Source organism: Meles meles, chromosome 14 (assembly GCF_922984935.1).
Source record: "Meles meles chromosome 14, mMelMel3.1 paternal haplotype, whole genome shotgun sequence".
NCBI classification, from domain to species: Eukaryota; Metazoa; Chordata; class Mammalia; order Carnivora; family Mustelidae; genus Meles; species Meles meles.
This window is the reverse complement of record NC_060079.1, coordinates 83742796-83754952: the sequence shown is the minus strand read 5'-3', so window position 1 is coordinate 83754952 and position 12157 is coordinate 83742796. Positions and strand designations below refer to the sequence as shown.

Sequence of the window (12157 nt, the reverse complement as noted above, 5' to 3'; positions counted from 1 at the left end):
ACGACAGGTGACCGAGGTTTTCCTGGAACCCCAGGAAGGCCGGGCCTCCCGGGAGAGAAGGGCACTGTCGGCCAGCCCGGAATCGGATTTCCAGGGCCCCCTGGCCCCAAAGGTAAACCTGTAGGACCGGCAGGCCCGGAGTGGAGCCGCTGCTCTGCCCATGGCCCGCTCGGGGCCCGCTGCCACATCTGTTCCCTGGCCGGCGGGCACTGAGGCCGTGGCCCGTCCGTTCATTCTCACGATTCCAGGGGAGCGGAGACAGTGTGTGCAAACACGCTATTTGAGTTAGTGACTTGCCCTTCGGGGAGCCAGCGGAAGTCTGGAGGACAGTGAATGTGGGCACCGAGGAGGTGGGGGACGTGGTGCCCAGCAGGAGGGGTTGTGATGTCAGGACCTGGCAGCTGCCCGGGGAGCAGCGGAAGCTGCATTTCTGGGCGTCCTCCTCCTCCGTGTGGTGGTTACGCGGAGCAGCTGGGCCCCGTGCTGGGCCGGGGGTGGATCGGAGGGAAGGGAGCTGGGGACCACGTGGGGGGGGCTTCGCGCTCAGGGAAGAAGGCCCTCAGGCCGCAGAGCCTGGAGCCATACCAGGCGCTGATACGTTAAACTGGAACTTCTCTCTGGAGCCCGTGGGGCAGCTGGGAGGACGGTTTGACTGTTTCTGTTGTTCCCGTGGGTCTGTCATTCCCACTGTGGGGGGGCACAGGGCACAGACGGGGACTCACCATCGGGGACCTCGGTCTGGGACGGACCAGGCACTGTGTGCCACGAGGGGCCTTTCTTTCCTGCTCGGGCTGGTGTCCTGAGCCCAGTCGTGCTGGCCGTGTGTGCAGACCAGTGGGAACAGCTGTCAGGCTCCCAGCTTCCCGTCCAGAGGCTCAGCCCGCGTCGCCCCTGCCGGCAGAGTGACGGCCCGCATGTTCCTTCAGGCGCCGTGTCACACCCTCGCACGCACGGGGCCTCATGTGTCTGGCTAAAGGGCGGAAGGCCTCAGCGACTCTTCTGGGTCACAGGGATGGCACCGAGCCCCACCCTGTCCCCTGTGAGCACCGTAGCCAGCCTGAGAGGTAGAGTTAGCTGGTCGGGTGTCCTGCCCGCTCCTGCAAGGCAGCTTGGCCGCGCAGGTGCTGGCGGGCGGTCAGGGGCACTCTCCGAGACCCACAGCACGTGTGACCCGGCGTGCACCGCCGCACACGTACAGACCCCCGCACATCGTGGACCTCCGCGTCCCGTAGGGGGGCCACCGCGCACGGCAGAGCCTCGGGGTGGCTGTCCGCCCATCGGGCCCTCTGGGGTTGGGGCCCAGACGGTCTCTAAATGGCCCACACGGGCCCAGTGGGGCGGCGCCGCATGTGAGCTCCGTAGCGGCACCGCGCGCACCGGAGCGTGTCGGCCTCCCAGGTGTCCCGTGAGGACACGGGTCTGCTCTGGGGGAGCTGGCTGGGCTCCGAACACGGCCGTGCTCGGAGCGGCGGAGCGGGAGGGCCGCCCTGGGCTGCGTGTGCCGCGGCGGTCTTTGTTTTGTTTGTGGGGGGCGGGGGATAGCTGAGCAGAAGGAAGGGGAGAGGGGATGGTGGGAGAGAGGCAGGGAGGGCGGCAGGTGCGGCCCACAGTCCCTGGCCTCCAGGCTGCCCCAGCAGGTGCCAGCGGCTCCCCTGAGAGCTAGTGAGGCCTCATGCTCTCCTTAGAACCTCCTCGAAAGTGTCCTTGTGCGGAATAGCGTTAGCACGTGAGTGACTTCTGTGACTCTTCCCAACAGGTGTCGACGGCTTGCCTGGGGACGTGGGGCCTCCTGGCAGTCCAGGCCGCCCGGGGTTCAACGGCTTACCCGGCAGTCCAGGTGTGCCCGGCCAAAAGGTGGGTGCTGTTTGCTCTCTGGGTTGCTGTTTCCCCATCCTTGTTCTCGATCAGACACGTAAATGCCGCATTAATGTCGTGGGGATATGCCGGATCAGCGTGCTTTGCTGGTTGAAGAAATAGCACAGACTGGAAAGGAAGGTGTACGTGGGATGTGTTTTGGGGGAATCGTTTGTCCCAGTGGTCTGAGTGCACGCTTGCCTGCGTGTGTACCGGGTCTCAGGGCCCAGGGTGGGTCTCACAGGGAGTGGCAGGAAAGAGCTGTGTGTAAGCCCCCCGGGAGAGTCTGGTTTCGCCGACTTTCTGACCCCATCGTTCTCCGTGGCGGGGGCTGCCTCGGACATGGTGGGGCTCTAGCCGCGCCCTCCGTGGCCTCTCCCCACAGAAACCAGAGGAACACCCTACAGCAGCCCCCGGTCGTGACAACCAGAGCTATCTCTGGACATTCCCATGTCACCTGGGGGAAAAATGGCCCCAGTCAGGGATCCCTGGGCTCGTGTGACTTGGGGACTCTCCATGTCTCAGACACCTCCCTGCCTTCCGTTGACACTTGAAAAGCCGCTCAGCAAGTGTAGGTGACCAAGGGATGGGTCTTTTCCTGTTCCGATTAGAAGGAAGGGAAGTGAAATTCTAGAAGGCATCGTGTGGAATGAGAGGAAGGGCCAAGGGCAGTGTTTCACTTTGCCAACGGAAGAGCTTTCTTGCCTGTTCCTGTCCTGGGAGAGCAGGTAGAGGCCGTGGGGACCGGAGAGGGCACATGGGGACCAGGCACGGGCAAAGAGACGGCATATCTCAGTGACTCCAAGGGAGCGTCCTCCTCAAAACACCCAGGTTCATGGTGGCCCTGCTCCTCGTGGCTGAGACGGCTTCCCCATGTAACCCGCGTTGGTTGGAAGCGCCAGTCCACAGGGGTTCCGTGCGGATCGCCTTAACACGTGAGGCTCGTGCCTTAGTAAATGCGGATGGAATTGGGATTGGAATCTGGTTATGGTTTAAAGTCTGGTTCTTTTTCTCAAACCCCTTGGCTTCGGTTCCTTCTGTTTGGCGAATTCGCTGCTGGGACAAGTAGAGGAGTCCCCATTACCCCAGGACTGCCCCTCATCGGCAGGTGTCCCTCCCCCAGACAGCAGAGGGTCACTGTGACGCAGTGCACACCTGCCACCTTGCGGGGCCTGTGTCCCGCACCCTTGGGCCCATGGAATACTCTTGTTTTCCATCGTCCGCCTTTATCCAAGCCCTCAGATTCAGGGCATCATCGTTTTACATGTTTAATTCCACGTGAAAGCCTTGGTTTACAGGAAAATCTGAATGGACGGTGGGCGGGTCCGGTCCTGGAACCCTCCCCCTGTTCAGAACGTGTCCGCGCGCTGGTCACAAGTCCCATCTGGCCTTCAGTCTGTCCTTCAGACTCGGCCGCTCACAGACACGAGGCAGGGCAGGGAGTGGGCCCCGGGCGGGAGCCTCGCCTCTGTGACTCTGACGAGGCATTCAGCCATGGGGAGCCTTGGTTTTCCTCCTTTGTTAGAATAAAACTAATAGGAATGAGCCACCTCCGACGTGCTGTGAGGCCGGACGGAACGATCACGCGTGTCAGGGCTTTGCAGGCGAGGGGTTGCTGGACCAGTGTCTTCCTTGGCGTCTGCCCCTGCGCCTGGGCCTGATAAGCTCCCGGGCGGTGCGGGTGAGCCGGCTTCTCTGTGCTTCCGGACCTTCCAGGGGGAGCCGGGAGTCGGTCTACCAGGACTCAAAGGCTTGCCAGGCATTCCCGGCACTCCCGGCACACCTGGGGAGAAGGGGAACGTCGGGGGACCAGGCGTCCCGGGAGAGCACGGTGCTGTCGGCCCCCCAGGCCTTCAGGGAATCAGAGGTAACTTTTTCAAAAAGATTTGTATTATTTTTTTTAGAGAGAGAGCAGGGCGAGAACAGAGGGAGAGGGAGAATCCCAAGCAGACTCCTCCCTGCGCGGGGAGCCCCACGTGGGGCTCGATCTCACGACCCGAGCGGAAATCCAGAGTCAAACGTGTACCGAGCTGGGCTGCCCGAGTGCCCCGCGGTGACGCTCACAGGCCAGCGCAGACGGTGGCCGGGGCTGTTTATTCGGCGTCTGTGGAGCCCCCGCAGGTGCTCCACGTGTGTGGAGTGGACGATGGAGGTCGTGGGAGGCTAGCGCTCCCGGGCTTGTGTCACTGTGGTTTACCGTGCGGGCAGGTAGCGTGTGCTCCGAGACGTGCTGCGGTCTGTGTGCGGTTTACTCACACTTTCTTCCCGCCCAGGTGACCCAGGGCCGCCTGGATTACAAGGTCCCAGAGGAGCTCCAGGAGTCCCTGGAGTCGGCCCACCCGGAGCGATGGGGCCCCCTGGAGGACAGGGACCGCCAGGGTCCTCAGGTGATGACTTTCTCCCACAATCACTGCGTCCCCAGAGCTGCCAGAGGGGAGGGCCCTGGGAGTGCACCTGGGCTGGGATTAGTGCTCCCTCTGGGGCAAGCGGGGGACGGGCTCTTCTGCTCTGTGGGAGCCGGGCTGACCCTTCTCTCAGATGAAGAGTCGTGGGTGTCTTCGTTTTCCTCCCACCGAGCCTGGTTTGCGCGCCAGAGCGGTGCATCCAGTGACCTTTCATGTGCCCCAACATGAGCGGCGCCTCCGTCTCACATTCCCGTGGGGGGTTCATAAGTCATGGGTGCCGTCAACTAACTGGTCCACGGCTAGGGGCTGCCTTTGCCTCGAGTGGCCAGTCCCGGAACCAAGACCGTGCCGGGGGCCGCCAAGAGCACAGTGGGCTGCGAACGCTGCGGACAGGCCTGGGGTGCTGGTGGCTGCTGCCCGCCGAGGGCGGAGAGGAGGGCTTGGTCTCCGGGCTTGTCCCCCCAGGACCGTCCCATGGCCCCAGCTGCCGCCACCTGGGACGGTGGGAGCATCCCGGCCCTCAGCACGGGCACGTGTGCTCACATGCCTCCTGCAGACAGCGCCAGCTGACCCGGGGGTGCCCGCGGAGCTCCTGCAGACCCCGCTCACCACTCTTGCTCTTTGCCCCCTCAGGCCCTCCCGGAGTGAAAGGAGAGAAGGGCTTCCCTGGATTTCCAGGCCTGGACATGCCAGGTCCCAAAGGAGATAAAGGGTCCCAAGGGCTACCAGGCCTGACAGGACAGTCGGGGCTCCCTGGTCTCCCCGGACAGCAGGGCACACCTGGCGTCCCTGGGTTTCCAGGTAAACGATCTGTGAACTCCGGCCCCCATCTTTTCGCCACCCTGCACCATCTGCGGTCAGCACTCACAGTCTTTCCGTCTGGCCACAGGTCCCAAGGGGGAGATGGGCGTCATGGGGACCCCGGGGCAGCCCGGCTCCCCAGGACCAGCGGGCCTGCCAGGATTACCAGGAGAAAAAGGTAGGGAGCAGGCCCTTCTAGAATAGCCCGTTTTATGTCCGTGTCTCCGTGTCTCTTGGAAGCTCTTAAGCGGTTGGGGTCACATTTCCTTGCAAGAAGTAGAGGAAGGACGTCTAAAGGTCCCGTGAGGGCCGGGAAGCCCCTCCTCCGGTGGGAGCCCCTGCTGTGTGGTGCCTGTGGGACAGGTGCCCTGCTCTGCCCAAAACCAGGTGGAAGACAGGTTTTCAGCTGTTCCTTGTTGGCGAGGTGGAGTTTGTTTCTGTGAAATCGGGGGGATCTTCTGTCCTGCAAGCTTACAGGAACGGAGTCCTTAGCACCGAGTCAGCAACCTGGGCAAACGGACAAGTCTTCATCTTGATTTCTTACCCTGTTCTTTGAAATTAGTCTAAAATATGTGTTGTTTTTTTAAAACAAATTGGCTTTGTGAGACCTAGAAATGGTCATTTGTTTAGGAGAACAAGAAAATTCGTGTTCTGTTGTTTCGTATGGAGTCGAGGGCACCGCGGACGGACGTGATGAAGGGCATTAGGAAGGAGGGAAAGTGTAGGGCATTTAAACCGATAAGAGGCAGAGTCACGTGCAGTAGAGTCGCTGGCGAACACTGAATTTTAAGAAACGGCTGTACGGCTCACTGCCCCCGGCCGGCTCTCCTGGGCGGCTCAGACCCTCGCCCGGTCCGGCGACTCAGGCGGCGAGTTCTTCCTGCCTCCCTTAGCAAGGTGCGCCACACCACGTCACTGCCTCCGAGACCTTGGCCACGTTTCACTGGGGCTTGTCTTTCCTCTGCAGGGGACCACGGCTTCCCGGGCTCCTCGGGGCCCCGGGGTGACCCTGGCTTCAAGGGGGACAAAGGAGATGTGGGTCTCCCTGGCAAGCCGGGCTCCATGGATGAGGTGTACATGGGCAGCATGAAGGGCCAGAAGGGAGACCAAGGAGAGAAAGGTGACCGGACGGAGGGCGGTGGGGGAGCGGAGGGGGCAGCCGCGCGCCTGGCCGGTTCTTCGCGGCAACAGCAGCCCGGCCTGCGTTTTGGCGACAGCCTGCCTTTTAAGCAGCCGCGGGTCATCAGCCCTTTTCTTCTGTGACGTGCAGGGCAAACTGGACCAACCGGTGAGAAGGGGTCTCGGGGCGACCCCGGAACCCCAGGAGTGCCTGGAAAGGACGGCCAGGCCGGGCATCCTGGGCAGCCAGGTACGGAGCAAAGTTCCAGGTCCCCCTGTGGCAGGAGCTCGTGCCTGGGGAGTGGCAGCCATCACTTCTCTTAGGCACTAACCTGCGGGTCCTTCTCTGTTATCCTAGGACCTAAAGGGGACCCAGGCATAGGTGGAACCCCAGGCGCTCCAGGCCTCCCTGGACCCAAAGGATCGGTTGGTGGAATGGGCCTGCCAGGTACATTGAATTCAAGGGCGGCGTCTGCTTTGTGAAGAGAAGAATGTGCCTATTCTGGGGGGACAGGTCTGCAGGAGAACCCGCGTTGCCCCGAGGGCATAGTCTGGCCACACGTGTCTTTACCCCAGTGAACATCCATTCTCGTAGGATGACCCCTGGAGGGTCACCCTGGAGGGTCTCCGGCCGCAGGATCAGGGGTGCTCAGCTGACGCAGTGACCGCTGCTTGAAAAAAAAGACAATTCAGGAAAATAAAACATGGGCCGCTTTCTGTCACCTCCAGGTGACTGTCCGCTGGGGCACTGTCTCTCCCATGCAGTCGGGCTCCCCACACGTCTGGGGCAGCCACAAGTGCCCTTTGGCAGCAGCCTGGACGAGTCCTCGGGGCCCCCATCCTGAACTGGCCCCAGCTCTGCCGGCAGCGTTCACCCCTGTGAGGGGGCAGGGGAGAGGCGGAGAGCGCCGGCCTTGGCGGGTGCGGGGCTGGTACCTCTCAGAACCCGCAGGGAAGAGAGAGCCGAGGCAGGAAGCCGGCCGCTCTGGCCCTCCCTAGGCCTTCACGGGGCTCCCGAGGACCCCCATTTCACAGAGAGACATGGCGCTTGCTGTTGGCCCGTTTGTAGATAGGTTGGGTGCCTGTGCACATTACGAAACCAGGTACGTTTACTCTGGGTGGCCCGCCTCACGGCCCCTCTGATTCTTCTGGAAAATGGGCACGGATCGTAGAAGAAAGAACACAGAAGCCCTTGGTTATACTGGTGCCGAAGCGGACACGCTGAGGCGTTCCCGAATTTCTTCTCTGTCTCCGTGAAGCGAGGGTCTCTAGAAGCCAGGACAGGCACTCTCGTGGGGCGCTAGGGTGCTGTGGGCGCGTGGCACCTGCCTGTGTAGCCGAGAGATGGATGAAGGGTCACGTGTGCTGTCCCTCGTTCTTGCCGGCTGTCAAGGTGCGTTTTGCTTTGAACGTTGGCACCCGCTAAGCGCGCACTCACGCTTCAGTTGTCTGTGTTTGTAGGAACGCCCGGAGAAAAGGGGGTGCCTGGAATCCCCGGCCCGCAGGGCGTCCCTGGCTTGCCCGGGGAGAAGGGAGCAAAAGGAGAGAAAGGACAGGCGGGCCTACCTGGCATTGGACTTCCGGGCCGTCCTGGGGACAAGGTAACAGCCCCTGCTTGGAAACCTCCCCTCCCGGCCCTCTGAGCATCTCAGCCCTGAAATCCCTCATAACGCAGAATGGCTTCCCCGACGCACTCTGTGTTGTTCCTCCTGCCTTCTGTCCGCTGCCCCTTCTTTGGGAGGATCTGGAGGCTGTGGGAGAAGCAGGGTAGCAGGCTCGCACGGGCTGGAACGCAAGGCTGAAGAGGACGGCAGGGAGCAGAAACAGATAATGGGCTCCTTTGTTCCGGGTTTCCCGTTTGTTCCCGCTTTTCAGATGTGGACTTTCACTCTTCGTTAGAAAGAGTGGAAATGGAATTCTCCACTGCAGTGTTAACTGCTCCAAAACGCGTACTGTTGCCCAGAAAGGGCCCGCAGACCCGTTTCTGGGCACAGGTATAAAATGAATGGGCCCGTTGTCTGCTTGCAGGGAGATCAAGGGGTCACAGGCTTTCCGGGGAGTCCTGGAGAGAAGGGAGAGAAAGGAAGCGCTGGCATTCCGGGGGCCCCCGGCTCCCCAGGCCCCAAAGGATCTCCGGGGAGTGTCGGCTACCCAGGTAGGTGAGCTGGGCCTCCTCCTGAGCTCGGTTTCGAAGACGACAGACAGACTTACGCTGATGGCATCGTGGTGTCTTGTATCTCCCATTAGGAAGCCCTGGGCTGCCCGGAGAAAAAGGGGACAAAGGTCTCCCAGGATCGGACGGCATTCCCGGCATCAAAGGAGAAGCAGGTAGAGACCCCTTTTTTGAACTCAAGACAGGGGCCCTAGGGATGAGGCCAGGGGCCCTCCGTCAAGATGGCACATCACAGACCCCAGAATGTCCCCGGGGGCCCCGCCCTCCTCGTTGCAGATGAACAAGCCAAGTGTGGGGGCTCTCGGGGTCTTTCTGAGGTCTGGCGGCCAGTTGGGGGCTGGCTCCTGGCTCTACCGCTGGGTCCCGGTGATTCTAGAACTGGTTTGTGTGTCAGTGTGGGTGTCTGACGTGTGCTCTGGGGGGATGCTTGCTCCTCGGGGACGCCCGGTGGGACGGCCCCCGAGGAGTGTCCAGAACGAGCGTCTTGTGTGCAGAGAGGGTGTCATGAGAGCGTCTGTGCCTGACTGACCGATGTGCCTCTTCTCTCTGAGGTCTTCCTGGGAAGCCCGGCCCCACGGGCCCCGCTGGCCAGAAAGGGGAGCCCGGCAGTGACGGAATCCCGGGGTCAGCGGGAGAGAAGGGTGAACCAGGTACGCTCGGTTCCTGCTCCCTTTCGGGACGACAGGCTCCCCGGGGGTCAGCGTGTCTCAGCCTTCCTGTCCGTGCTGAGTCACTGGGGCTGGGCACCAAGTGGCTTCTGCCCCCTGTATCCTAAACTTCCTGAGTGTTTAAACACTCCTGTGGATGGGGAAGGGGCTTGGTAAAGAAGAGGGGCATGGCGGGGGCGTGCATTTCTTCCACCAGCCTCGCGGGCACCCGTCCTGAGCTCCTGGTGACGCGTGAGAGAGCCCAGGCTCTCCCTCCTCTGCATGGCATGTCCCCCTTTGGAGAGATGGCCCCAGAAACATTGCCTGTCCCCGACTCTGCTCCTTCCCTCACGGGGGGAGGTGCAGGCTCGAGGGATGAGAATCGCAGCCGTGGTAGTGCTTGTACATGGCAAGAGGGTGACAGGCTGAGATCGGTGACCGCGGGTCAGGGGACGGATATGGGCGGCATTACTGGAGAGGGGCCTCTGGGGATTTCCTGTGGTCAGGGCTGGCCCCTTCCTAAAGTTCGTTGTTTTGTTCTGTGCACCGTGCGTTTGTACGACGGCGTTCGTTTCCTCCTAATGACAGCACGGGAAATGCCTCCGCACCTCCTTCCCTCTCCTCTGTCTGCCTTGAGCCTCTGGCTCACAGGTTTGGGCTTCCCAGCGTTTGCTGCCCCAGACATCTGTGACTTTCTCCGCCTCCCTCGAGGACGGCGGCTGGTTGGGTGGTCGTCTGAGAAAAGCCGATTTGTTAGTCTCCAGATGGGAGGAGGAAACGTGTACACGCCTGTACAGATCGTGTCTACTAAATGCCGGGCCGGTTCCGTGCTGCCGGGTCCTTCAGGAAAGTGCTGACTGCTGCGAACCTGGTCCGGGGCCTGTCAGCACAGCCGCGGGCACGGATGGGATTTTGCTCGCACGCGCGAGGAACCGAGTCCCACGTGTCCCATCGAGAGCCTGCGGCATTGGCACCGGACTTGACGCTGCTTTGTGCTGTACCCGCACACGCGCAGATCAGCCGTCTTAGGAAACGTGGACGTGACTTCTTACCCTTAACTCACAGGTCTGCCCGGAAGAGGATTCCCAGGGTTTCCAGGGGCCAAAGGAGAGAAAGGTAACACTTGCGAAACACGTTCTTCCTTCCCCGCTAATGGCGGACACATGCGGCGCCAGCAGCGCAGGTCTTGTGGTTGCGAGTCGGCCGTGGGCTGGGGTAACAGACGCCGGCTCTGGGTCGGTGTCGTCCATGCGGGCTCCTGGCCCCCGACAGACCGCCACCTGGGGCATTGTCTCCTGAAAAAGCAAGACAAGAATCACAAGGAGGGCCCGCGGTCAGTTTTGGCAATGACTGTTTCATTGCCTTCTTAGTTTTCTTAATAACTTTGAAGTCATTCTAGAATTTTGGTATTTAATTGGCAGCTTTGGAGTAATACCTTGGAGACTACATATGCAGGGATTTTTTTCCCCTACAAGTTCTTATCTTAAAAAACTTTAAAAAACAGGGGCGCCTGGGTGGCTCCATTGGTGAAGCGTCTGCTTTCAGCTCAGGTCATGATCCCAGGGTCCTGAGATCGAGCCCCACATCAGGCTCCTTGCCTTTGAGCTCATTGCTCTCTTGCGGGCTTCAAAGAAATAAAATCCTTAAAAACGTGTTAAAAGTCTGAAGAATGACAGCTGGGCTCTTATATTCTAAGCTCACTCTCTTCTAGGTCAACCATGGTCAGGGTCTAGTGTGTCACCAAGTAAAGCAGGGAGAGGGCACGCAGTGCTGTTGTCCCCCTGATGCCTTCCAGGAGCCGCTCCCTCCTCGTCGCTGCACCGTGGTTTCTCTTCTCCCCTGCCCTTGACCACCATCGCAAACCTTTGTTGTCATTTAGGTTCAAAGGGCGACGTGGGTTTCCCGGGACAAGCCGGCAGCCCAGGCATCCCTGGGTCCAAAGGAGAGCAAGGATTCATGGGTCCCCCGGGGCCGCAAGGACAGCCGGGCTTACCTGGAGCTCCAGGCCATGCTGTAGAGGGCCCCAAAGGAGACCGGGGCCCACAGGGTCAGCCTGGCCTGCCAGGTGAGTGTGTCTCCCCAGGGTCAGAGCGGGGGTCGACCCAGAAGGCGCGAACGCGTGCGTGTGGAAGTGAAGGGAACGCTTCGGTCCCTGCTGAAGTTTCTGACTTAGAAGCTTGCGGCTTTACTTCAGCTTGAAACTGCTTCAGGTGTCTGGGGACCCCTGTTGTTTGGGCTCTGCTGGGTCACCGTCGCCCTCCCAGGTCCTCTCTGTCAAGGACTTTGGTCGATATGACAAGTGATTAGAGGCAGACTAGACGTTATCAGAAAAGCTGGGGCACAAACGGCCCCCGAGGTGCCTTTGTACCCAGTGCCATCCCAGCTGCCCTGTCCTGCCCCGAGACGGCGGCGCGGCGGGGGCTGGGCATGGAGGTCGGGGCGTCCGTGTCAGCGTCTGCTGCCTGTCAAGCAGATTCTCCCTTCATGACCGCCGGGGTTTCCGCGTTTGCTGCAGCTCCGTATAGCATTGCTGTCCCGGGGGCGGGGGGGCGGTTGGTGGAGAGGATGCCAGCCAAGCCCAATGACACTTGTCCATAAAATCACCCTCTGACCCCAAACGTGTGACTTTTGTGTCTCCCATTAGGGCTTCCGGGACCTATGGGGCCTCCAGGGCTCCCTGGGCTTGACGGACTCAAAGGTGACAAAGGAAACCCAGGCTGGCCGGGGGCCCCCGGAACTCCAGGGCCCAAGGGAGAGCCAGGATTCCAGGGCCTGCCTGTGAGTTGTCCGTGTGTCCGTCTTGTGCATGAGCCGTGTGTGTGTGCGTGCATGTGCGTGGGGGTCCGCTCTCAAGTCCTCCCGGCAGGGGCTGCCGCTCGCTGCCGGTCCGCAGCCGTCTTTCCCAGCATCATGGTTGCCCGCGTGTACATTCTTCCCAGTCTGGTCACCAGGCTCGTCGCAGGGAGCTGGGACCCCACGGCTGTGGCCTTTGGCTCGGGGCCTGGGCCAGAACTCGGGGCCCACCCGTGGTGCCAACAGCAAGCCTCAGGGAGAGCAAGCTGCTCCCTGTTTCTGGGGCCGTTAGCGGCTGTCCGTGCCTGCGCACCCGTCTCCGTGTGCACATCTCTGTGTGCGCGCGTTTCATCGTGACACTTTTA

General features: G+C 61.3%; 1 protein-coding gene across 1 annotated transcript in view; it reads left to right on the top strand.

Moving 5' to 3' along the window:
* The window catches only part of COL4A1 (collagen type IV alpha 1 chain), a 131920-nt gene that overhangs the window by 105892 nt on the left and 13871 nt on the right, over positions 1-12157 (top strand). Inside the window, exons 28-43 of the mRNA XM_045977872.1 lie at positions 8-112; positions 1757-1854; positions 3571-3721; positions 4128-4241; positions 4893-5060; positions 5149-5238; positions 6028-6180; positions 6331-6429; positions 6538-6627; positions 7641-7780; positions 8208-8334; positions 8427-8507; positions 8904-9002; positions 10065-10115; positions 10879-11064; positions 11644-11777. Of these exons, the coding sequence (XP_045833828.1) occupies positions 8-112; positions 1757-1854; positions 3571-3721; positions 4128-4241; positions 4893-5060; positions 5149-5238; positions 6028-6180; positions 6331-6429; positions 6538-6627; positions 7641-7780; positions 8208-8334; positions 8427-8507; positions 8904-9002; positions 10065-10115; positions 10879-11064; positions 11644-11777 (1886 nt within the window). The remainder of the gene's footprint in view (positions 1-7; positions 113-1756; positions 1855-3570; positions 3722-4127; positions 4242-4892; positions 5061-5148; positions 5239-6027; positions 6181-6330; positions 6430-6537; positions 6628-7640; positions 7781-8207; positions 8335-8426; positions 8508-8903; positions 9003-10064; positions 10116-10878; positions 11065-11643; positions 11778-12157) is intronic.